The sequence below is a fragment of the Rhea pennata genome, chromosome 18 (assembly GCF_028389875.1).
Source record: "Rhea pennata isolate bPtePen1 chromosome 18, bPtePen1.pri, whole genome shotgun sequence".
NCBI lineage: Eukaryota > Metazoa > Chordata > Aves > Rheiformes > Rheidae > Rhea > Rhea pennata.
The window spans coordinates 11,065,842-11,088,688 of NC_084680.1; the positions used below are offsets into that span (position 1 = coordinate 11,065,842).

The 22,847-nt window shown below is 54.3% G+C and overlaps 1 protein-coding gene across 1 annotated transcript in view; it reads left to right on the forward strand.

The window, feature by feature from the left end:
* The window catches only part of RXRA (retinoid X receptor alpha), a 111,208-nt gene that overhangs the window by 55,161 nt on the left and 33,200 nt on the right, over positions 1-22,847 (forward strand). Inside the window, exons 2-4 of the mRNA XM_062590732.1 lie at positions 11,304-11,569; positions 18,509-18,659; positions 19,623-19,802. Coding sequence (XP_062446716.1) covers positions 11,304-11,569; positions 18,509-18,659; positions 19,623-19,802 — 597 coding nt within the window. The remainder of the gene's footprint in view (positions 1-11,303; positions 11,570-18,508; positions 18,660-19,622; positions 19,803-22,847) is intronic.

Sequence of the window (22,847 nt, forward strand, 5' to 3'; positions counted from 1 at the left end):
ACCTCCCTGATGGCATCTCAAGTTCAAGGGCGGCACAGGTTGCAAGCCTGGATAAACCAGGGAAGCGCTGCGAGCAGGACGCAGTCCTGGCCAGCTCGGAGAGCATGGTGCCTGCCTGGGACGGGGGGGGCTGGACACGGACCCATCAGCTTGGCACGAGGGAGAGGACGCTCAGCCCTGAGCAGGGAGCAGAGGGCTTGGCGGGGGAGAAGGCGAGCGAGACCACGCTTTGGGTTACTCCCGACTGCAACAGCGTGAACTCAGAGGAGCCGCCGCGTTCAGTCCTTCGGCAGACCTCTCCCCAGTGCTGCTGCCAGCCCGGAGCCGCTGGCAGCCAGCGGGACACTGTACCTATTATTGCCTGTTCCTGCCGCGGGTTCCCAGCCAGTAAATTAGGGGCACTTGCTGAGCCGCTGACAGCAGAACAGAGTGCATTGTGAGCGCGGGGACAGCGCCGGCCCTTGAGGGATGAAATAGGAGCCTGCAATTTCTCAGGACTGTTGTGACATCTTTGCACAAGCGTGTGATTGAGTCACATCTGCTTTATCAGCAGAATCCTTGTTTGCCTCGCTGCACCCCTCCTTCCTCCCCCTCCGCCCACTCCCGGCCTTCTGAGGAAGGGAGTCGCGAGCCGCCCGCTCCCCTCCGCCTGGCTCTGCCTTGGCGCTGAGCTTTCCCTTCCCCTGAACGGGCTCCTCACACTTTCCGTACGTCTCGCTTGCTCACGCTTCCGGCGGTGGCCGTGCCCGCGCGCGGCTCCGTCCCCGCGCTCGCGCGGCGCACCGGCCGCGGGGCCAGCGGCTCCCCCGCGCGCGCTTTCGCCACCCCGGGAGCGCCGACCTAAACCCGGCAAGCGTGGGTTGCACCACGGGACCTTTGCTCGCGGCGCCGGGGAGGGAAGTAGCCTGCGAGCCCTGCTGCGAGCGGGGCCCGGCCGGTGCCCACGGCGCGACGCGGGGGCACTCGGGGAAGCGGGGCAGGAAGCTGGGGAGCACTCGAGCTCCGCTGGCGCGGAGGCTGGAGGAAGAGGCTTTTGTAAGCGTTTCCTCCGGTGACACGACAGTTCTTGGGGAGAGCTGCTTCTGGAATATTCCTCTTTAAGGCCTTTTCCCTCGGAGATGGGAATAGCCCCCATCAGCTTCCTGATGAAGCGGCCTCAGCCGGGAGCAAGCAGCACTTTTAGAGGGCTCTTGGGAGGGTGGGATGAGTTGATCAGGAAAAAAAAGCAAAGCGAGCCCCCACTGCAGAGCTGAGCATGCTTTGCAAGCCCTAGTGTGGGACATCTGTGCCTCTTCCTGCAGGCACACGTCTGCAAGCCCACGCGACCCTGCAGCGCATCTGTGCACTGCTCTTCTTGCTAGGGCTGCTATGCCATGGAGGTCTCTGCCTCCTCTTTACAGTGTGCGTTCAGAGGTAGAGGGAAGTCTGAGTCTCTGGGCTCTTTTTTGGAGGCCCTAAGAGATGATGAGGTGGGGAAGGAGGTAGCATTGCCCAGAGGGAGCCTGGGGTGCTTTAGGCCAGACTGCAAAAAGTGTGAACATTGATAAGTCCTCAGTCACTCATGACAGTTGCATCAGAAGCGACAAGGCCCAGAGAAGAGAAGCCAGAATGCCACCCAGCTCTTGTGAGTCCAAGTCCAGGGCTGTAACCACAAGGTCATCCTTCCCCTTGGCTCTAGGAGGTCTAATTTTATCTATGCTGCTCCACCCATCCCTAAGTTGTTTTTGGAGGACAGAAGAGAAAATAAAATAGCAGGATAGAGTGGCAGAACGAGTGTTGGAGCTTAATGGACAAACGTGTGCCAGCGTTACCCTGTGGCAGACTGGATGAAACTTCTGTCTCACACCGAGAAGTGGTGCTGAAAAGTTTACTGTTCCCCATGTCCCAGTGGTGGGATGCTTTTGAGCTTCCTTCTTTTCGTCTTTTCAGGAGAAAAGCACAAGTTTTGGTGAACTTTGGTGGCAGCCAGCGTTTGGGCTGGGGGAAAGGAGAGGTTAGAGTGCGGCACTACGGCGGAAGAGCTCCTCACGGGCACTGTAATTTCATGCCGTGGCCTTCAGATTGCCGACCCCGTAAGGTGAAACGCTGGTAGGAGGCAGCATCTAACATTTATAAAGGGTGCGTGTGGTGAGGGGCCCAGTGGGCAGCGCGCAGGGGATCGGACTCCGGAGGAGCGCTGGGTGAGCGGAGGCTGGCTTCCCGTGAGCCAAGGAAAGCCCTCCTGGAAGGAGACCGCAAAAGATCGAAGAGCCCGGAAGAGCCTCGAAGCCTCAGCGCCCCGTTCAGTTTTGCTGAGGCCGTGCTGAGCAGCCTTGCCAGTGGGTTTTGGCTACCTCGCAGGCGGGAGGTAGGAGTCTGGGGTGAGAAACTTTGTGGTTTTGAGGTTTTAGTTTGGTCAAAGTGAAACCTCTTGGGGAGGAGGGACCCACCCAGCGCAGAAAGCAGCAGAAACCCTGTTTCTCACTGACCCAGAGCAGCTAGAACTGCAGCAGCATCATGCAGTGGTTCTCGAGGGAAAGTGCTGAGTGCGGTTGCTGAAACACTCTGAAATCACAAAGCAGGTTCCCAAAAGAAATTGCAAGTTTTGATTTCTAAACACTCGTAGAAAGTAATGTTTACATTTGCTCTCCCATGTTAAGACTTAAAAAGTGTCTGAAAGGAATGTTTTCAGGTTGTTCTTTACACTCAAGTCTAGAAATGAAAAAAAAATTCAAATAACTTTTTGATGAAAACTCATGCATGACTCCAGTAGCTGAAGCCTTAAAGAAAACTCTCAGGGCTAACACGCTTGATAGCCCTGCTGTGCGGTGCTCCTGTGCGGTTTTGCTCGTAGCTGCGGGATGAGTGTGGTAGCAATATTCAGAACGAAGTGGTGGGTAACCTGCAGCTGCATCTTGTGGCATCTCGAGATGGCTGTTCCCGGGGAGGCCTGCGTGGGGTTTTAAGGCGATTGCCTCCTCTTGCAGTTCGGGGTCTCCAGGGCAAAGTGCTGCCCATGCTGCAGCTTCGTGTGCTTGGCCCACAAGAGCCTTCCTGTCCTTTGGTCCTTTGGGTGCTTTTCTGGGATAACAGAAACGCTGCAACAGGCAGATTCTCTGCTGGTGGGAAGGTCTGCCCGAGTCATGCACTGTCTGATCCACAGGCAAGGAGGCTGCACTAGCCACTCTGGGGGCTGCTTCTGTACCCTTGGTCATTGGAAAAGGGAAGGGACATTTCTTGATCCATCCTCATCTCTTTGCATGGCTGAGTAAGCTTAGAAGAGTTTTGTTAGATTTAAAAATGCAGTATGTTTTATGCTCTGGGCTTTTTATATCATTCTTAGTTGGCTTCTTTTTCTTGCAAGGTTTAAATGGAGATTAGAGATTTTCAAAGCAGGTGGACTGGAATTGGCAGTGACTATGCTGCCTCTGAGAAAGTCACATCTGTGTCTCCTTGCAGGATGGGACTACTAAGGGCTCCTGAGAAACTACAAAAGCAGCAGGGATGAGAGAGCGCAGGGCCGCTTCAGTTCTCGGCTATGCTGGTATAAATTAAGAACAGCCTTACTCAAGGTTGTAGTCCAGAGGCTATTTAAAATAATATGCCGTACACACACTCTCTTTTCACTCAAGTCTTTGATTGGGGACAAAAGTGATGACCTGACCTCTTGTGGTCACTATGTTCCCATGGCAAATTTCACGTGAGAACTGTGGTCGCACTCTCGTGCCCTGCCCAGATTTGCCACCTACCAGTTGCTTTCTGAGCGTGCCTGCTGCTACATCACTGGGCACAGGCTTTTGCCGCTGTTGCATAGTGTTGCTGTGATGGCTACATTGACGAAGGAGAGAGGACAGCATGTGAAAGCCTCCATCGCTGGAGGTTCTTTGGGTGGAGAGCATGCTAGGAAACATCAGTGCTGCTTTTGGAGAATGGCAGAAAGTGGACAGTGATTTTCACTGGCAAGCATGTTTAGAGGAACCTACCCCCACAAAAAAGGCCTCAAAAGAAAGAACAGTGTCCTAAAAGCTTAATGCATAGGATCTACGTGCAGATTTCCACGCATTTATATGGCTGAGTTTTGAGCCTAGTCAACATCATAGTCATACTTCAGAACAGAGGAAGAGGAGACTTTTGAGAATCTGACTTCTGCTGCTGGTTCTGATCAGCTCCGCATGTGGCCCCAAATGCTGCAATGCACTGAAAGCAGAGGGCTGAATTAAGGAAGGGAGTGGCAACCCAAATTTAGAATTTCCTGCTGTTTAATACCCAGAATTGATCTGCTTTCTGATTAAGGAGGAAGAGGTGCTGAGAAGGAAAAAGGAAAAAAAAAAAAAAAAAAAAAAGAGGAAGTGCTGAGGTGTGGGCAGCCTTCCAAATCTGTGTTTGTTTCTAGGCTTGGAGCTCAGTGCTAGCCGCAATCGCGTGCGGGACTTGCAAACAGATGGGCTCACGCTTGCTTGCGCCACAGAGACCGCAGAGCCAGGCAGCCCTTCCGATCTCGCGCTGACGGGCTGCTGCGATTTTTGCCCGGGGGCTGCAGCCTTCTCTGGCTGCAGAAAAGCATGGGTACCAGAACCTATTGTGACTTGAGATATGTTTTTTAACTTCCTCTCTCTCATAATCAGACTGCTGAGCCACGTAGCTTCCGAGTAAATTATCTGAATATGTTAGAAAATGTTTACCAATAGAGCTAGGTCACTATAGTTTTACTGGAAAAGCCTCTTAAGCATAAATGAAGATTATACTGGCAAAAGCTTATGCTGGTACAGTTTATTCTAGTACAAATGAGCTATACTGGGAAAATACCTCTGTTCCATTGTAATTGTTTCTGCTCTGGGGCATTTTGCATTTTGCTGGTATAGAAAAGTTAAAATCACAGTCTTTATTGATGTTACCGTATCAGCAACAGCTTTTACTGGGTGTCAGGCTACTAATGCTTCAGACATACTCAGGAAAAGCAGCCACACTTGAAGATCGCAGTGTACAGCATAGTAAGATGCAATAGGAAACTATTGCAAGGGCTGGTGGCGTGTTCAGCACGTGCAGCTCCACGGGAGGGTCTAGCCTGCCGTTCCCGGCCCCATCTGAAGCTTGTCGGTCCAAAGAAGGTGTTTGTTCACTTGGCCCAAAGATTGCCAAGGGGATGGAAAATACCAGTGAGGCTGCGCAGGGACATTTTGTACTTGTTTGCACTGGTCTGAGTATATAGTGCAGCTGGTTGAAAACAGGGACAAATGTTTCATAAAGATGTTTTCTTTCTTTACTTAAAATTAATAATAGTTTAAGAGTGCTGTCTGTCACGAAGCCAGAAGGAAGAAATATGGGGAAGGTTGATTCAGCAGTTGAGATGCTAGCCTGGGACTTGCAATACCCAGGATCTATTCCCAGCGTTGGCTCCAGTTTCCTGCCTGACCTTGGTCAAGGTCACACAAGCCTGCGCCATACTTCTGCGGGCCTGAGTGCGTCTGCTAGCAGGGCTGCTGCAGGCGCAGCTTCGTTGGGGATTGTTCCTCTTGTTTCTTTGAGGGTGGGCATTGTGGACCTGTCCTAAAGCCTGTCCATGCCTCAGTTTCCCCACATGTGAAACAGAGATTATGTCACCCAAAAGAGATATTGCAAGACAGGCATGGTATAAGTTACAGGGTGTGCAAGAAAAACAAGAAACAGGTTCCTTATCTTGACGCCAGCTCAGCCCCCGCTGTCTCTATGCTTGGTGCAATGGTTGAAGCCAAAACGTGTTGCTTTGCCATGGAGGAAAGCTAAAATCACAGGATGGCTCCATGAAGCCACATAACTCGACTGCTTCAGATGGATCATGTGGCCCTACCATAAAATTCTTCACTCTGGGAAAATTCCTTTCCAAATTTTGTGGCTCATGGCTTCATAGTTTAGAGAAAGAAAAGAGCGTCAATGCAAATTGTTTAGCTGTTGAACAGCTCTTGTTTCCAATCTCTCAGCTGCCATGGGGCATCTTACAAGAGATATAAGAGGTCGTTGTGTTTAAACAAAGGATATACAGAGAAAATAGCTGCAATTTTTGGGTGCGGCAAGGAGGGGAAATGCTTTGAGATTTTTTTTTTTTTTGTTGTATTTAGAAACAGGCAAAGAGTTTATTTTGGTCAAGAGATAGTTACACAAAACTGCTATAAATGGCAAAGCTACATAAGAAAAATGAATAGTCTCACATTGATTCAACTGAAAATGGGTTTGGAAAAATACCTCCCTAGTCTGCTGCAGTCCAAATGGTATCCATCAATTTTGGTGTTTAATTGTTTAAATTTGTTTATATTAAAGATGTTTTCTTAATCTGGGACCGTCTTTTTCCCTTCCTTTTTGGAATTTGTTTGTTTCTGAAGTTCTTTTAATGTTCAAGGTCCTATAGGCAGCCTGCGGGGTGAGAGGAGGGTGGATTTCTCATGTCCAGGTCAGGATCCTACTCTGGGGATCCTGCTTCCTTAACCCCCTCGTCCCAGGCGGCGAGCTAGCAGTGCTGCCCCGTTGGAGCAGCCAGTGGGTGGCAGTGGGCTGGGGTCTGCGGGGAGCCAGCTGGGTCCCAATGAAAACCCTTGAACATGGAGCGGGCTGGGCTGGGATCTGAGAGAGGAATGGCCGAATGCTCTGTATTTTCGTGGCTTAGCTCCTGCTTAAATACAGCCTCTCCTTCTTCAAATTTTGATCCTTATAAGTATGCAATTGCTGCTGAGTTAGCTGAACCCCAGGGAGAGGATAGCCTTGATATTTAAGACCTTAACTTCAGTGCCATCCTGTGCTTGGCTTGTGAATGGGGTGACTCCAGCTGTATTTGTGTGCCCTGCTTTGGCCTCAGATGCAATTTGAGTCCTGCAAGGTGAACCTCATTTCCCCCCTGGGCTGATGCATTTAGTACCAGGAGATGGTGAAGGATCACCTCCTCAACCTCTGCAGAGGAGGGAAAACAAGGACTTTCCTGGAGGAGAAGTGTCTTTCAGAAGTGGCAGCAGAGTTTTGGCAGATAGGCCATGGTTTCAAGGTGTTGTGCAGACCCCTGGCCCTGAGCGTATGGCTCCAGCGTCCCTGATGCCTTAGGTCATGATTCTCCCCAAACACATCTTTCCCGTGGAAGCATTTCCGCTTGAGCCAGGGGGCTGGCAACAGCTGTATCGAGTCAGTTGTCTAAGGTACATGCCTTGTTAAGGAAAAGAAAAGTGCAACGCCTTTTTTCCACTTACTTGCACATTATGTATATTTTGTATTCAGCAGAGATGGATAGTGCCAGCTGGGCAGCTTTGCAGAAACTTGTGCGTCTGAATTTGTACAGAAACTCAGTCCAGTCTTTCCTCACTGGAGTTTGCACCACTTCTTGGCATGAGGTCCTTTGCTGTCTTTGTCCCGTGGGGCAGAACTTGTTCTGTGTCTTGGGCAATACACTGATGGGGGTGAATTTAAATCCTTTCAATCGCTTTGCACACCGGTCATTGAACAAAGAACAGCCTTGTCCATCCTCGAGCAGGTCCCCTGGTGCTGACCTGGCCAGGAAGGCTTATTGCCAACCCTGGAGCACTTTAGGGTTTTAACACCCTCCTGCAGGGGAGGATACCAAAAGTCCGGGTGAGATTGCGGTAATATTTGTTACATGGAGAAAGCAAGAAATTGCAATGATAGAAATGTGTCCTGCGGCAACTGCAGAAATAGAGCTGCTACCTGCGGCCAGAGAGACATCAAGCTCTGAAGAGCTACTTGGAAAATGAATGTTTTGTCTTAAGTTTCTTTGTTTGTTTTCTTTTAGTTAAGTGACAGTTTGGGTGAAATCTTACTGGAGCTGTCAGCTGTAAACATTTCCCACTGCTGTGCTCCTTCATAGCTACGTTTTGCATCACTGCAGACAAGGCAACACTTGGATAAAGAGTGGAAACTTCAGGGGTTGCTTTGAACCAGGGTTTGAGTCATGATGCTCTTGAAAGAGTTCAGGTCTGGTTCAGATTTCAGAGCTTTTGGCTAAGGGGTTTGGAGCAGGCTGGCTGTGATGAAAACACACCCAAACACGTGTCTGTGCCGATGCGCATTTCTCCCCGACATCCTGTTCAACACAAGGTTACTCCTCCCCTTCTCTCACTTTTTTTTTTTTTTTCCATTTTTTTGCCTGAAGTATTTTCTCCAAACCAGCCCTGCAAAACACACCCAGTTCCTCCTCAGTGGGTGCCGGGGAATGCGTCTGCTTGGAAAGCAACCATGTACACAGGACGGGTGAGGGAGCCAGCTCAGGCGCCTGGGAACGGGGAGCTGCGTTCTTCGGGGTGCTTGTTTTACCCCAGGGGGATGGTTATTCTGGGAGAAGAGCTGGGACAGCAGGCTGGGCCCAGCTCATGCTTAGTTGGGTGATGTGTTGGAGTAGGCACGGGCTGGTCGCCAGCAACCTGCCTATGACCTTTCCTACTTAGTTGCCTTAAATATTCAGGATCTTGTTCTAAGAGAAAAGACCGTCCTTCACTTCCTTTCTGTAGCTATCAGGTCAAGTGCCTACTTCCCCCGCACACCTACTGGGAAGAGGACCGATACGCACCTTCCGATGCAGCTCTCGGAGGCTCGGCCTTGCTTTGTTTGAGTGCTTCTTCCTGCTCTTGGACCACGGGGATCTGCTGTGGCTCTTGCCAGGCCAGTTCTGCCGCACATTTCCCCCTTGCCGCTGAGCAGTGGCACGGGAGAGGCGCTGCTGGAGCGGTGCCGTCGGGAAGGAGCGGGCTGCGCGCGCGGGCAGAGCAGCTCCGTGCTCAGGACCTGATGGTGGCCAGCTGCCCTTGGCTGCCCGCGCAGTCCTGTGGCTTGTGTCACCCCTCGGGATGGGAATACCGAGGTACACGCGGCTACAGGTACAGTGTAGGATCTTGTCCTCCAGCAGCCTGGGGATCTGGACTGGCCGGACCCCACTCTTCCTCTGACCTGTTCCAGAAACCAAAAAGCGGTGAGCCAGGAAGCACAGTCCTAATCTGCTAAACCCCAAGAACAAATCCTGCAGCCTCAAGGAATTTCCTAGGGTTCCTGTTGTGCCGCACGCACGTCACTCGGCCACGGGTGACGTGGTGGCCGGCGATTATTTTATATCAACATCCTGCAAGACCCAACGTGAGGCCAGCCCTCCAGGGACCCGACCCCCCTCGCCCCGAGCCGTGTCCGGCGGAGACGGGGGCCGGGCCCCTGGCACTGCAGGCACCAACGCTCCTTTGGTGCTTCCCGAATGCCGGAATTTCCGCTGCCTCGAGCTGCGGAGAGCCCGTGCCAGCCTCCCCGCAGGTGCTGCTCCGGGTGCGTGCCGGTGGGACGGGAAACCCGCGGCACAGGGAGCTGGCAAGGCGTCGGCTTCGGAGTGCAGTAATCCCTTCTCCGTTTTTGCATCCGAGCCCCCTGCCCCGGGGATGCCGTTTCTGGCTCTCGTTTAAGGCATTATCTCCGCGGGGAACGAGCCTCTTTCTTAGCGTTTGTAATCCTGTTATGTCTACAAGTTTGGGAGAGCGCGTCCGAGGCTTGCTGCCTGCCAGGCGCGGCGGGAGCCGCTCGGCCCGGCGGCGGGAGGATTACGGGCCGCGGCGGGAGCTCCCAGCGCCGGCCGCCGCGGCCGCCCCCCCGGGCCTGGCTCGCGGCCCCCCGGCCGTGCGGGGAGCGGAGCCCTTGGGTGCTCCGAGGCTGGGCAGAAAGCGCCGGAGGCGTCTGCCTGCCCGCGATGGGAGATTCCCGGGGGTGGGCTGGCTGCGTGCATCCCGGGAGCGCGCTTTTCCGGCGTGTAAAGCTGCGAACTGATGCTTCGAAGTCCCGTGGCCCTGTGGCTACGTGGCACGCGACATGTTTTGGGTCGTTCTCGGCTTTCGCTCCCTCCCCTGACGTCGTGGGGTTATGCTGATCACCAAGCTTTGCTCCTCTGCCACCGTATCAACCCATCTCAAAATGCCGTATGGGACAGTGGGGCTGGCAGACAGCTCCTGGGGGGACACACGAACCCCACGCAGGTGACTAACGACGGTATTTCCGGGAATTTAATTACCTTTGGGGCCAAAAGCAAGGCCCCCCCCCGCGGCATGGCGGACAGCCCCTAGACGCCCGCGGCCGTCTCTGCGCCTCCCGCTCTCGGTGCCGTGCTCCCGGGGGGAAAACCCGGGCGGCCCGTGGGGCGCGGGGCCCGCCGGCCGCCCCCTCGCCTTCCGGGCCGCTCCTCGGCGCGGGCCGCCCCGAGGGCCCGCGAGCCGGCCTCTTCCTCGCGCGGGATTGTTTTGCAAGCAGCGTGACAGGATGAGGAGGAAACGTGCCAGGAACGGCTCCGTGTCTCCTCTCCGGAGAATTGGTGTCTATTTTTAAAACGCCCCTTCCCGCTCCCCTCCTCCCGCTCCCCCGGGACGGCAGAGCCGCTCGGGAGCGGGACGGACGCAGCCTGCGAGCCGCGAGCTTGCAGAAAGCTCCCGAAGTTGAATTCCGGTTCAAAGTCCTGAAGTGGCCTGGAAACCCGGGCATCCTTTGGCTGGGTCAGCTTGCAGAGGCACTCGCGCCCTCCGGGCCTGCCCGGCGCACGAGCACCCCGCTCCGTGAAGCTGCCGACGGCGCGGCCCGCTGCGGGCTGGTAGCTCAGCGCCCCGCGGCCCTGCCTGCGCAGGAGCGCGGAATAGCCCCGCCGCCTTCCCCTCCGAGCTCCGTCTTCTGCCGGACCCGTACAGCACACGAGCGTTTTCCTCTTTGTGGACGCAAGCCGCACGTCCGCACACGCGCTCGCTTCTCCGTCGCGGAGTCAAACCGCACGCCCATGCCCTGCACAGATGGGCGAACCGCGCGTGCGGATGCACGGACGCACTCCGGAGCGTCGCCCCCAAAACAGCTTTGCTCGCCTCCGCCCCCTCCTCGGCACGGCCCGGCTCTGCTCCCCGCCGCAAGCGCAAGCCGCGAGGCCGCCGCGCCGCCTTTCACGAGCTCGCTCGCGGCCGCTCGACCGCCCGTGCGTCTCGTGCGTGGCCTGGCCCGGCACTGCGTGCCCAGCTCGAGCGTCTGCGTTAAATCCGAATTACAGTGCAGCAAGGACGGCTGCGGCGGTGGGGATGAACCCCCAAGTTGGAATTGCTTTCAGCCTCTTAGCCTGTGTTACTGACTTTGTAGGTACTCCAGCAGATGATTTCTAAAGATTGAGTTGAAATAGGAGGGTGTATCAGGAATTTGTCGGAGAAAGCAAAGGTGTGGGGGTTGAAAAGCAGCTTTTTGGGAGTGGTTGGGGAGCACAGGTGGGTGGGCTCGTCAGGGCTTGGTGTGGAGATACGCCAGAGCATGTCCTAGAGTGGAGTTTCAATCTGTGGTGTTTCTTTTCTCTGTTACAGATTTTTCAAACCAAGTCAATTCCACATCCCTGAACTCTCCAACGAGCCGGGGCCCCATGGCTACCCCTTCCCTCCATCCGTCCATCGGGCCCGGCATCGGCTCCTCGCTGGGCTCCCCGGGTCAGCTCCACTCACCCATCAGCACCCTGAGCTCTCCCATCAACGGCATGGGGCCCCCGTTCTCCGTCATCAGCTCCCCCATGGGTCCGCACTCGATGTCCGTCCCCTCCACCCCCAGCCTGGGATTCGGAACCAGCAGCCCGCAGGTAAGGCGAAGGCAGCAGGGGATTTAGGGGGTTTAAGCTACTCGGCCGTGGGAAATGAATTGCTTCCCGTTTAGTGGGGCATAAGCCGAGATCCGCTGGTTCCTGTCCCAGATCCGGTTCTGGACCGTGCCGCTGCCGTTGTTCTGGCCGTGGCGAGCCCGGCGGGTTCGCGCATGGCTGCGCGCCGGCCAAGCTCCCTTCCTGCCGGCCCAGCCGCGGCTCTGCTGGGACCGAGGCAGCGCGTCGAGCCAGAGCAGCAGCGAGAAGCTCGAGCTGTAGGACCTCGCGCCCGGCCCCCGGCCGGAGGAGCCGCAGCGCGAGCCCTGTCCGGGACAGCCTGGGGACGCAGAGCAGAAACGCGGCTGGGAAGCAGACCCAGAGACGTCCTGCTCCTCTTGCCAGAGCTGCTGCGGCCGGGTTTGGGGCTGCCTTTGGTGGGGTAAGCAGGACCTGCAGGGGAGCAGAGCAGAGCTGGGGCGCAGCCGTCTGACAGCTCGCGGTGCTTTACCCCTCCGGTCCTGCCCTGCCAGCCTCGCAGGTGGAGGGCGAAAGGGGAGCAGTGACTATCTCCGGGTCAGCTGCGAGCTGATTTTACCCTGGGATAAGTTGGAGCCAGGTTAGGACTGTCTAGACGCGGTGCCGCTTCCCTGAGCAATCCCGTGCTCTCCTGGGAACGAGCGGCGCGTCCCCTCCGCGGACCAGGGCTCAGCCGCCGAGACGCGCGCCGGGGTCTCGCCTGCCCTGCGAGCACAGCCCTTCCCTGCCGCTGCCCCTCTCCTCCCTCAGGCAGGGCTTACTGCTCCTCGAGGAAGGAGAGACTGCTGGTTGCTGATTGAAGATTATGTAAAAAAAAAAAACCCTGCAGCTATCAAGAGATAAGCTCTTTTTAAAAATAGCAAGGACTGGGAGAGCTGGCTAGCCCCTGCCACCTGTTGCTGGCTGCTTGCACGTTATATGTTTAGTAAAAGGGCAGATTAAGGAATTGGCTACCACCTGCCACTCACTGCTGGTTTATTTATTTCAGGGCCTTGCCGGGAGTCAAACACCTGCCGGCACCTTTATTTTTAAATATTGGCCTGATTTATTTCCAGAGATAACAGGTCTTTCTATCCTGCGACTGGGGAGGGACGTGCTGTGTCTGCTGGGGCTGGAGTTAAGCACAGCGCTGTCAGTAGCCCTCCGCGGGGTTCCCACGCGGCTTCCCCAAAAGCTCAGCTCGTTCTCAAACCAGCCGCGGAGCGAAGGTAGTTTTGTTTGCCTTGCACCAAACTTCTCCCGTGCTGAATCAAGTCCCCCAGTTTATGACCCCGTTGATCTGCTGGGAACCGGCCTCCCCCCCGGCTTGTCCAGCCCTGCACGGCTGGGTTCGGTGGCTCCTTCTCCCCAGGATGTGCTGGGGTAGACGGGATGCCGCCTGTCTCGTGGGTGGGGAAGAGAGAACTGAAACGACGCCTGGGAACTGGCAGCAAGAGCAAAATTAGCAGCGAGAGCGCCAAATTGGTGGAGGCGGAATGGGGGAGAAGGGTGGAAAGGGGAGATGTGAAGCAACATGGAGGTGAGCCACAAGCAGGAGGAGAAAGGGGGAAGAGGAGATGCAGCCCGAGTTCCAATTACAAGGCGCGGTTTGTTCTGGGGACAAACCGGCCAGAGGAACCGAAATAAAAGTCAGCCACAGGGTAAAAAGGGGAACTGAGAACGCGGTCAGCTCGCGCCGGCGACTGATCCGGTCCTGCGGCGACTCCATGCCCTCACGATACGGTGCAAGCGCTTGTCGTTTGCTCATGGACTTGTCTTAAGTGGTTTTCCTAGAGGAGACAGGACATTTTCAGTCTAATGGCTTCTACCATCTGTCCCCTGTCTGAGTGCATTAAGTCCGTGCCCCAGCGGCAGGCAGAGGCGCCTACCTGAGCTTGCAGAGCGGTGGGGCAGCAGGCGGGAGCGCAGGAACGCAGCCCCTTGTCGTCGTACCAGTCCCCAGCGCGCCGGGGTTAATGAAGCGTGGGGCCCGCGTCGCAGAGTGGAGGTAGCGCTGATGGAAGGTGGTTTGAATCAGATGGCAGATGCCACTTGCCATCAGGCCATGCCTTGTTACCTCCGGAAACCTAGCAGAGCAGAAGGACCCGGGGAGCCGGAGGTGTGCGGGGCGGTGAGTCCCACGCTCCCCAGGCGAGGACAGCCCCCCCCGGGCGCCTCTCCCCCGCGAGCGCCTTCTGCCCCTCCGGAGCCCCCGGAGCCCGGGCTCCTGCCGGCAGCGGGCCGGGAGGGAGCTGTCGGGGAGGGTTAAGGATGCTGTCGGCTCCCAGCTCCAATCCTTTCCGATTTCCCTCGGCGGATGTGAGCAGCCCCCCCGCAGGAGAGCCAGGGCGTGTGCTGATGATGCTGGGCTGAGCCGGGCGGGCAGGGTGAGGTGCGCGGGAGAGGAGCTGGCTAAAAGCAGCGGCGTGCCGGGCAGTTTGCCTTCGTCGAGAGCAGGATTTCAGTGCTCAGTGGGTGAGCAAAGTCTTGGCCTGGCCAGGAGGTTGCACCTAGGAGCTCTGATGTTTCCTCTGTTTTAAACCCTCTTACCTAAAGGATTTAAACATATTTAAACCCTCTTACCTAAAGTTTCTGGAGGTGGGGGGGGGAATGGATTTTCAGTAAGAGATGAAAAGGAGGGAGAGGGAGGGATTTTACATTTTGGGTATTTCTTTCTCGCTTCTGCTCATTTCAGTGCTATTCGCAGGACCCAGCTGCAAAATTACAGCAGCGGCCGCCTGTGGCAGACGCCCCCAGGCATCTCTGACAGCAGCTCTGGAGGCGCCTGGGGCGAGTGGGGAGAGATCAGATGCAGAATTAGGCTGTGACTGCTTTCCCAGAGCTGCGCTGTGCCTCTAGACAGTGCTCTTTTTAAGGATATCTAGGGGATCAGTGAAGGCTGTTTTCCTTGGGGTGGGAGGAGAAGTAAAGCGCTAGTTGCCGGGAGGCCAGAAAGACGTGGTTTGGTCCCCAGGAGCAATGAACTAAAAAGGAGGTGGAAAGGAGCCGCAGAGTCGTGGTGGTGCTCGGGCAGCGATCCAACTGCTGGGACGCGCCGCTGTGCGTCGCCGGGGAAGTGGAGCGCCCAGTTCCTCCTCCTTCCAACCCGCCGTTTTCTTACTTGCTGAGCCGGGGGTTGTCTGCAGCAAAAGCAGAAGCGCTGAGCGGCGAGCGGCGCGGAGGCGCGAGCCGGGCTGCCAGGCTGCCTTTCCCACAGCCTCCTGCCCGGGTGCGCGCGCCGCGAGCTTTGCTCTGCAGCCGTCAGACCCAAGAGGAAGGCGCGAGGCAGGCGCCAGGAGGGAGTGTGGGAACCCTGGGGTGCACGTGGCGCCTTTGCTGAGGTTTCGGGCCAGCGCTGGAAGGGGAACTGAGGAGTTCTCCCAGTCGCGGGAGCTGACTCAGCTCCCAACGGGGCATCCTGCTGATTCACAGGGCTGCGGAGGGGCGGCATCAGGACCCCCGTTCCCCGTGGGCTGGCGCAAAGGCGAGGCTGGAGAGCACGGTGCTCGCCCAGCCTCACTGTGCCACGTTGGAGGGCTGCTCCCCATAGGCTTGCAATAGCCACGGGCTGCTGGTGCTGGGGAAGTGGTGGCGAAGGGGCTTATCTCCATCAGGCAGCTGCCCTGCTCTGTGCTCGGACGGGACAGGTGACACAACAAGATATGAGCAATAGCCATCAGCTGCAACTGGCCAGTGGCTCCATTTCCCCCAAAATGCAGTGAAGCAAATTACTAGCGTCAGTAACACCAAATCCTTGGAGGGGTCTGAGATGCCTCATCCTGTCTCTGGAGATTTTCAAGGAGGGAGCGTGAGGGCCAGACATCCTGTGTGAAGCTGACCTTAGTGGAGCATGCAGACTGGCTGCAAGGACTTTAAAGTGAAAGAGGAGGTTCCCTCAAAAACCTTGGCATCTGAGCAGGCAGAAGGGTCTGATCCTTAGAGGGGAAAAGGGCCAAAAGTCAAAGGGACGAGGCAGTGTGTACAAGCAGCGTTGCTGTCCCATGGGGGAGAGCTGAGCACTGCTGCATGCTCCCCAGAAGGGACTGCTGACTTTGCAGAGCCTGCGGCCCCGGCTGCTGCTCTCAGAGTTGCACAGAGCTGTGGCCCCACCAGCAGGACTTAGGTCTTGTCTTGGTCTTGACAGAGCAAGGAGAAATTCATGTCTTTCTCACTGATTTTGTGACAAATCCCGAAGAGAGAGGCTCCCACCTGCGTATCTGCTCATCACACCTGCCTCGTTAGCACAGGGTAGCTGAACGCCACTCACACCAGTAAAACCCAGGAGCATATTCCTCAGCGAGCTCCAAGTCCCAGCTACCTTTGATTTCATTAGCTGTAGGGTAGAAGAGGGAGGTAGATCCATCATATTTCTCCAGGGTGGATTTGCCTTGCTCAGTTCTGCAGTTATTAGTCATATGCCTGCCACATATTCCCCACCAGCTTGGAGACTTCACAATCAGAGGAAGTGCTGCGCTCCTCTAATTGACATACCACAAGCTCTGGGACTTCCCTGAATTAATTTGTGACAAGTCCAATTGCTGCGTGTCTCTATTAGGGAAGAGAAGCACAACAAACCAAAGCATGAATTCCGCATATGCAACCTGGATTCGGAACTTGGCGGGGGGGGGGGGGGGGGGGAGAAGCTACTGCAGTCCTTGGCAGGTTGCTCCCCTGGATGAGAAGCCTCACCGTTCATCACTGGCGCTGAGCTGAGCAGGCCAGACTTCCCCATCCAGCCCTGAGAGCGTGTTAAACCTTTGGTTGCTGGATTGAAAGGCTCATTATGAAAGACTTGTTTGCCGTGTGGCCAGCCCTGAAACAACCTCGATGAGGTAGAGTGTTGCAGGCAAGGCAAGGAGTATTGCTTTAAGTCCTCAGTTGTCTGGTTCCTCTTACCACTGTCCTGCAACCTTGGGAGATGCCTCCTAATTGTGCGGACACAATCTGCAGGACCATCTGCGCCTTGGTGTGGGGACTGAGCTGTGGAGCTAGGCAGCACAGCCCGTGTGGGGCAGGCAGCCTGATAAGGGGGAACCTCCAGTTTCCCTGGCCTCTCTCACAGGGACTCCTCCGACTCGTGCCCCCACACTGTTGCTGGCTGCACAGATCCTGCAGGCATGGCTGGTGCCAGAACCGTTTGCAGCAATGCAGAAAAAGGATGTGACCTGCTGGACAAATGTGTGCGTGGAGGGAATTTGGGACCGGGTCTGGCATGTTTGTGCATCACAGAGGCTGCTGGTTTTGTGAGCGCATCGTGACAGCAGTGTGGAGCAATGTGAAGTTCGGTCTCTCTGTTGATAATTTGCACAAAATGTTTTATAACTTCTGGATGACTGTTGCAAATAACCACTGAGATCATGAGGAGGAGGAGGGCCACAGAGATAAGGACTCCAGCCTGTAACTTAGAAGCTGGGGCTATTTTCTGTCCTCTCCTGCACCTTTCCTCCATGCCTTGGTGGGGTTATTTAGGGTTGTGTAGATGGTGGGTAGAGGCAGAGATAGCAGAGATAGCTTAGATCAGTCTGGCCCCAGCAACCCAGGCTGGTGTGAGCTTGTTTCTGCTGTCAAGGTGTAGCAATCTTAAATCTCTCCATGCCTCAGTTTCTCTCTGTACACTGCAGGATAAAATAGTCCTGCCCTGCTGCATAGGGGCAATGTGAAAATAAACTCAGGCTCGGGAATTGTTCATTCAAATACCAGAGCTATGCAGCTACGCCAGAACCCTTGGTCTAAGTGCTTCTTTAACAGCAGTTGCTCTGCTCTCTTCACTGACTCTGTTGGGAACCATGTGCTCAACAGGGTAGGAAAGAGAGATGTGTAGAGAGGCTGCTGGAAGGCCATAAATTGCAGGGAAGTGTCCCACACAAGCCAGTTCTGGAAAGCCAGGCCCTGTTGCATCTGGGATCTATTTATTTGCTGTGAAGCTTTCCTTTGGAGAGATAATGCTAAAAGGATATATATAAATTGTTGAGCTAAAGCGCTAGTGTCCTGGCCTTCATCATCCTTGCAAGCTCTTGCTCTCAGCCAGCAGCTCTCCCACGAATCATCACTGCAAATCATCTTCTCTGCTCCGCATCCCCAGGTGGCGTGAAGCAGGGAAGTCTTCTGAGTGCGTTTAGATAAGGGCTCTCCTGTGGAGGTGGGCGGAAGTCTGGCAGTGCAGGAGGAATTTGCCTTCCCATTAAATCATCCAGGAACATCGTTTATGGGGCTGGCTGATTAGGCAGTGGTGTCAGCTCTTTGTGGCTCTCTTGGAGATGTACAAGGGATGGGCTGACCCTCATTCCTTCCATCTGGGGCTGTGACTGGATTGGAGGGAGGTCTGGTGTCATACTGGTGCCCAGACACAGTGCCCAGCTCTGCTCGCTGGCAGCATCTCAGAGCATCATACTTGCTTTTACACCAGGGCAGCAGATGAGCACTCAGGCCTTTCACCTCTGGAGTCATAGGCCCGAATCCTCATCTTGGTTCAATATTATGGACATTATGAGTTTTAAGCTGTGCTTGGCCTCATGAGAAGTAATTTCCATGGGTTTGGACACAATCAGGGTATAGAGCCAAGGCCAAGAGTAGCAGAGGAGGCTGCAAGCCAGGATGGGATTGGACTGTGAAGTGGGGTGTCAGCATTAGCAGGATGCTTGCATGGGAAGTGCTAAGTGTAGCAGATTTGGGAGCCCTGAGATGTAGCTCTCCCTATCTCTCTTGGCTCCCTATGTCTGAGAACACAGGCAAGCCCACTGTAGCGGTGGCTTGGACCCTTTTCCATGTGTTGTTGGGAGCATCCTCAGAGTCTTGTGAAGATGGCTGAGCTTGACTGAGTGTGAACGGGAGGAGGTTGGGTGCATGTCCTGGGTGCATGTCCCAGGTGTGTTGTGACTGCATTCTCCCCTGTGACCGCTGCCCACTGTGCTCTTGTCTCAATAGCTCAATTCACCCATGAACCCCGTCAGTAGCTCAGAAGACATTAAACCACCCTTGGGACTCAATGGGGTCCTCAAAGTGCCAGCACATCCCTCAGGAACTATGGCCTCCTTCACCAAGCACATATGTGCCATCTGCGGGGACAGATCTTCAGGTAAGACTCACTGCCTAGCTCAGAAAATGGCTTGCAGCAGCAGGGCTGGTGGCCTGTTTTATTTTGGACTGTATCTGTGTGCAGACTCCCTAGGTGAGTGCAGAGAGGGGGGAGAAAAGACCCCTTAAAGAAAAGCATCCTCTAGCCTGTCTGATCTTGGAGGTAGATTCTGACAAGAGCTAAGGGAAATGTGTCTGACTCAGGTCTCGTTTCTTCATCATATCCTGAATTTAGCAAGAGAGTTTGCCTTGTCCTCAGTATAGCAAATACCCAAGATCTATGCCTAACAGGGTTTTATTCTAAGTAGTGTAGCTAGTTCGGTGTCCCTCTGTCTACCCTATCCTTTGATCCATAGCTGGTCTCGTCATATAGCACCAGATAAAAAGATGTGCTTCACATAGAGTCATTGCACTCTTGGGAGATAAAGATGTGCTATTTCCCTGTATTCTCATGCTATTTTAAAAGCTTTCCACTCCGTAAGTGCTCTGGTCATCTAGTTTTTGAGGTCCTTAAGGACACCTCCTGCCTCCTGTCAGGCTCACATGACTGGAAAAGGAGGAACAGGGGTAGGTGTGTGATGGAAAGCAAGCTGACTCTTGATTTGTGACAGGGTGAGTTCAGACAGGTCATGAGGAGTAAAGGGAGGTGCTCCATGATACCCCACGTTTCACTGCAGTGTTGTGTATCCTTTTACCTATGGCTAAGGAGCGGTGAGGGCTTTTTCTAGATCAAGGTGTAAATAGTCCAGATAGGGCCTCCTGATTTTATGAATGTCAAGACAAAGCCACTGCTCTTTAACACATGCTCACTGGTTCAAGAAACGTCTGCTTCTCCCAAGCACTGCTATGAAAGGCCTTGGGAAGACTGAAAGGTCTTGGTGGGGAGGGAGAGCAAAATGGGGACCTGGGGGTGCCCTGGACGCTTGGTGAGTCCTTCGCATAACCCTTCGCATCCCCCCTGCAGGTAAACATTATGGAGTTTATAGCTGCGAGGGCTGCAAAGGCTTCTTCAAGCGCACAGTGAGGAAAGACCTGACCTACACGTGCCGTGACAACAAGGACTGCTTGATTGACAAGCGCCAGCGGAACCGGTGCCAGTACTGCCGGTATCAGAAGTGTCTTGCAATGGGAATGAAGCGAGAAGGTAAGGCAAAGAGAGCAGTGGACTGACCTGAGCACGGGTTTCTCATACTTTGCCTTTGCGCCACAGCCGTGACCTCTTAGCTCCAAATAGTGGTAAGTCCCAAAGCAGTGCCAGAGTGGTGGATGGTTACATGCTAGTAAGCAAGCATCCATCGTTACCGGTGCGCAGAGACACTGAGCAGCTGCCCGGCGCAGCTCACGAGAGCCGCCCGGGTGCATTGAAACCGAGTAGCGCTCTGTAGATCACTTGCTGACCTGGAGCTCGCATTCTCCATTTCACACCCTTTTTGATTTGGCTGCCACATGTTTGGAACGGCGATGACAAATACTGGGTTCCTGACCTCACTGGAGGTGATGGGAATGTAGCTGTTGGTTTGGCAGGGCCAAAGCTTTCCCCAGTGTGTCCTAATCCGCTGTCTCGTACCCCTGTGCAGGGAGGTGTAATGTGCTGGCACAGAAAGACAGCAGTGGCCTGTCCCAGTCGCACTGGCAGGAGCGACGTTTCCACAAGGCACCGGATCAGCCTGTCTGTGTATCTGGGACAAGAAAGCCTCCAAGTCCGGGGTCGTATTCAGAAGGGGTTAAATAAGACCAGGAGCAGTAATAGGAGAGAAGTTTTTTTCCTTTCCCTGTAGAGCCCCTTCGGAAAGAGGTGAGCTTGGGTATAACAGTTACAGTAAAAGGCTTTCAGGGTGAAATGTATTTCAGGTGACAAATGCTGCCACCTGGCTTGGCCTTTCTTTTTCCATGCAACACAGGATGTTGAATCCTGGAAAACCAGCGTTGATAAGGGGACATTGTCAAGATAAAGATCTTGTGTTTAATATGCTAGTTACTAATCCAAGTGCTGCGAGGGAGAAGATGAGACGTGTGTGTTTCCCAGCTGCACTCCCATTTGTATTTTACACCTCGCTCAGCATGGGCGAAGAAACAGAGAGTTACCTTCCTTTCGCCAGAGCCTGTTCCTCGGGCACTGGCTCAGAGCATCAGGTTGCTCTTAACTCAGTGGCGTTCTCTAGCAGTAGCAATACAGGATTTTTTTTCCTATTGGGAGAAAAACAGAAGTTTAGTCTCATAAAAAGATATCCCTGCCCTTACTGGAATTTAAATTTAGGTTCTAAACTCCCCGGCAGTGCCTCTTTTAAACGCTCTTTTTAAATGCTGACTGTGTCTCTTTTAAACTGCTGGCAGAATAGGCTTTTAACAGACACGATGTGAAAATGATCCCTTGGTCCTACTCAGTTCTCTGATACCTTCTCACCTTACGTCTTCAGAGCCATATTTGCTTCTCTGGCTGGCAATAAACCCCTTCCTTCAGTGCTGCGGAGTCACTTTGGTTGCAGAGAGCAGAGCTCCAGAATGTGTCTCTTTGGAGAGCAGTTAGTCTTGTCTGGAGCACTGATTAAATAGGGCAGTGCTGGAGCTGTGTCTAGTGTTTAACAAATCCTGACACGCTCGATTTACGGGGTTACCTAAGGACCCACAACATGCAGATTCTTCAAATGTCAAAGCCTCTGCTCGCGATGCTGGGAGATTCCAGCGGCGAGCGACCGAAAGGGCAGCTGGTGTGGCCGAGCGAGCACCGGGTTTCCAAAGGGATCTCCGTGGCCTTGCAAAGTTTAACCCTTTGGTGCTTGGAAATGAAGCTTTCTGAGACCGGAGGTGATGGGCCGCACATGAAGAAGTGGCTCTGCCAGGTGGGGCTGTAGCAGAAACCTTGTTTGAGAGAGCATGTGGTTCAAGTGAGTGGAAGAGATGAAAATTTGTTGCCTTCATCAGAAACAAAAATGTACAGCTGGTATATCTGAGATACACCACTGGGTAGAGCTGGGGGTGCTAGTGACCATCTCCCATACCACGTCCTGCTATAACCCTGGCTCCCAGGAGGATGTTCTGCTGGGATGGCGATGGGCAGAGCCACGATCCATTCAGAAGCCAGCAGGGAACATGCAGGAGAAGGAGGAAATGGAGGGAGGAAAGTCTAATCTCCAGCAAAGAGCACCGCTGTGCAGGAGCCATCCTGGGTCGTGGCATGCTGCCAGGATTGGGTCTAAAACACAGTGGCTTCTGCTCAACTCCATCTTAGCAGAGGCAAGAGAAAGTGATTCAGCAAAAGCATTTGGCGATCTAGACTCTGCACCAGACTGTTTTGGGAGCAGGCAAGACTGCGCAATCTGCTTTCTCTGCTGGCACAGTCGCTCTTTGCGGGCAGTAGGTACCACTGGGAGGCAGCTGTCGGCAAGGCGCCCCTTTGCACCAGCATCCCATCCTCCCTAACCCGCTCATGCGCTCGCCCAAGCCGTGCCTCCCCTCTCAAGAAACCTGTGGAGTCACAGTCACAAGCTGTGTCGCAGAGCTGCCATGTCTTGGAAAAGCTGTGAAAGATGCAGTCTGGGGAGAGGCCCAGCTGCAGCACTGCTGCCAACAGAGCGCTGTCACATAGCATTAGGGGGAACTGAGAGATACGGGATTTTGCACTGGATAAGGAGTTGCTAGTTGGAGAGAGGTCACAGCTCTTCAGCTTGTACTCACTGAATAGTTTTATTGAGAGATTCAAGTGACTAACAGGAAGCCAAGAAATCTCCTGTGTGTTCAGCAGCAGCATGTTTCGGAGGAAAAATACAGGTCTATATTGATGTAGAGCATTTATTTACTCTACTTTCCTGCACAAGGCTGGCATTGCATTCAGAGCCTTTCATCAGGAGCAGAGGCCTCCTTTTCTTTCAGGCCCTTGGAAATTTTAGCTGACATTTGTAAGAAAAGTAACATCAGCAATAATGCGTTAAATCTGTAGGCATCAGGGAGAACAGAGAGTGGAGAAAGTCTGATAAACTGCTGTAGGAAAGGTCAAGGGTAGTGGCATCCTAGAGGCAGGGCACGCCATCTCTGAGGTGACTCTTTGGAAATATCTCCCCAGCTGTGCCTGGCCAAGGAGGAGGTGGAAGGACGGAGCTGAGCAAGACTTAAGAACTTGACAGGAATTACCAGTGATGGAGACAGAACTCAGTGAGCCAAAGTGAGGGAAAGATACTTGCGAAGAGACCTG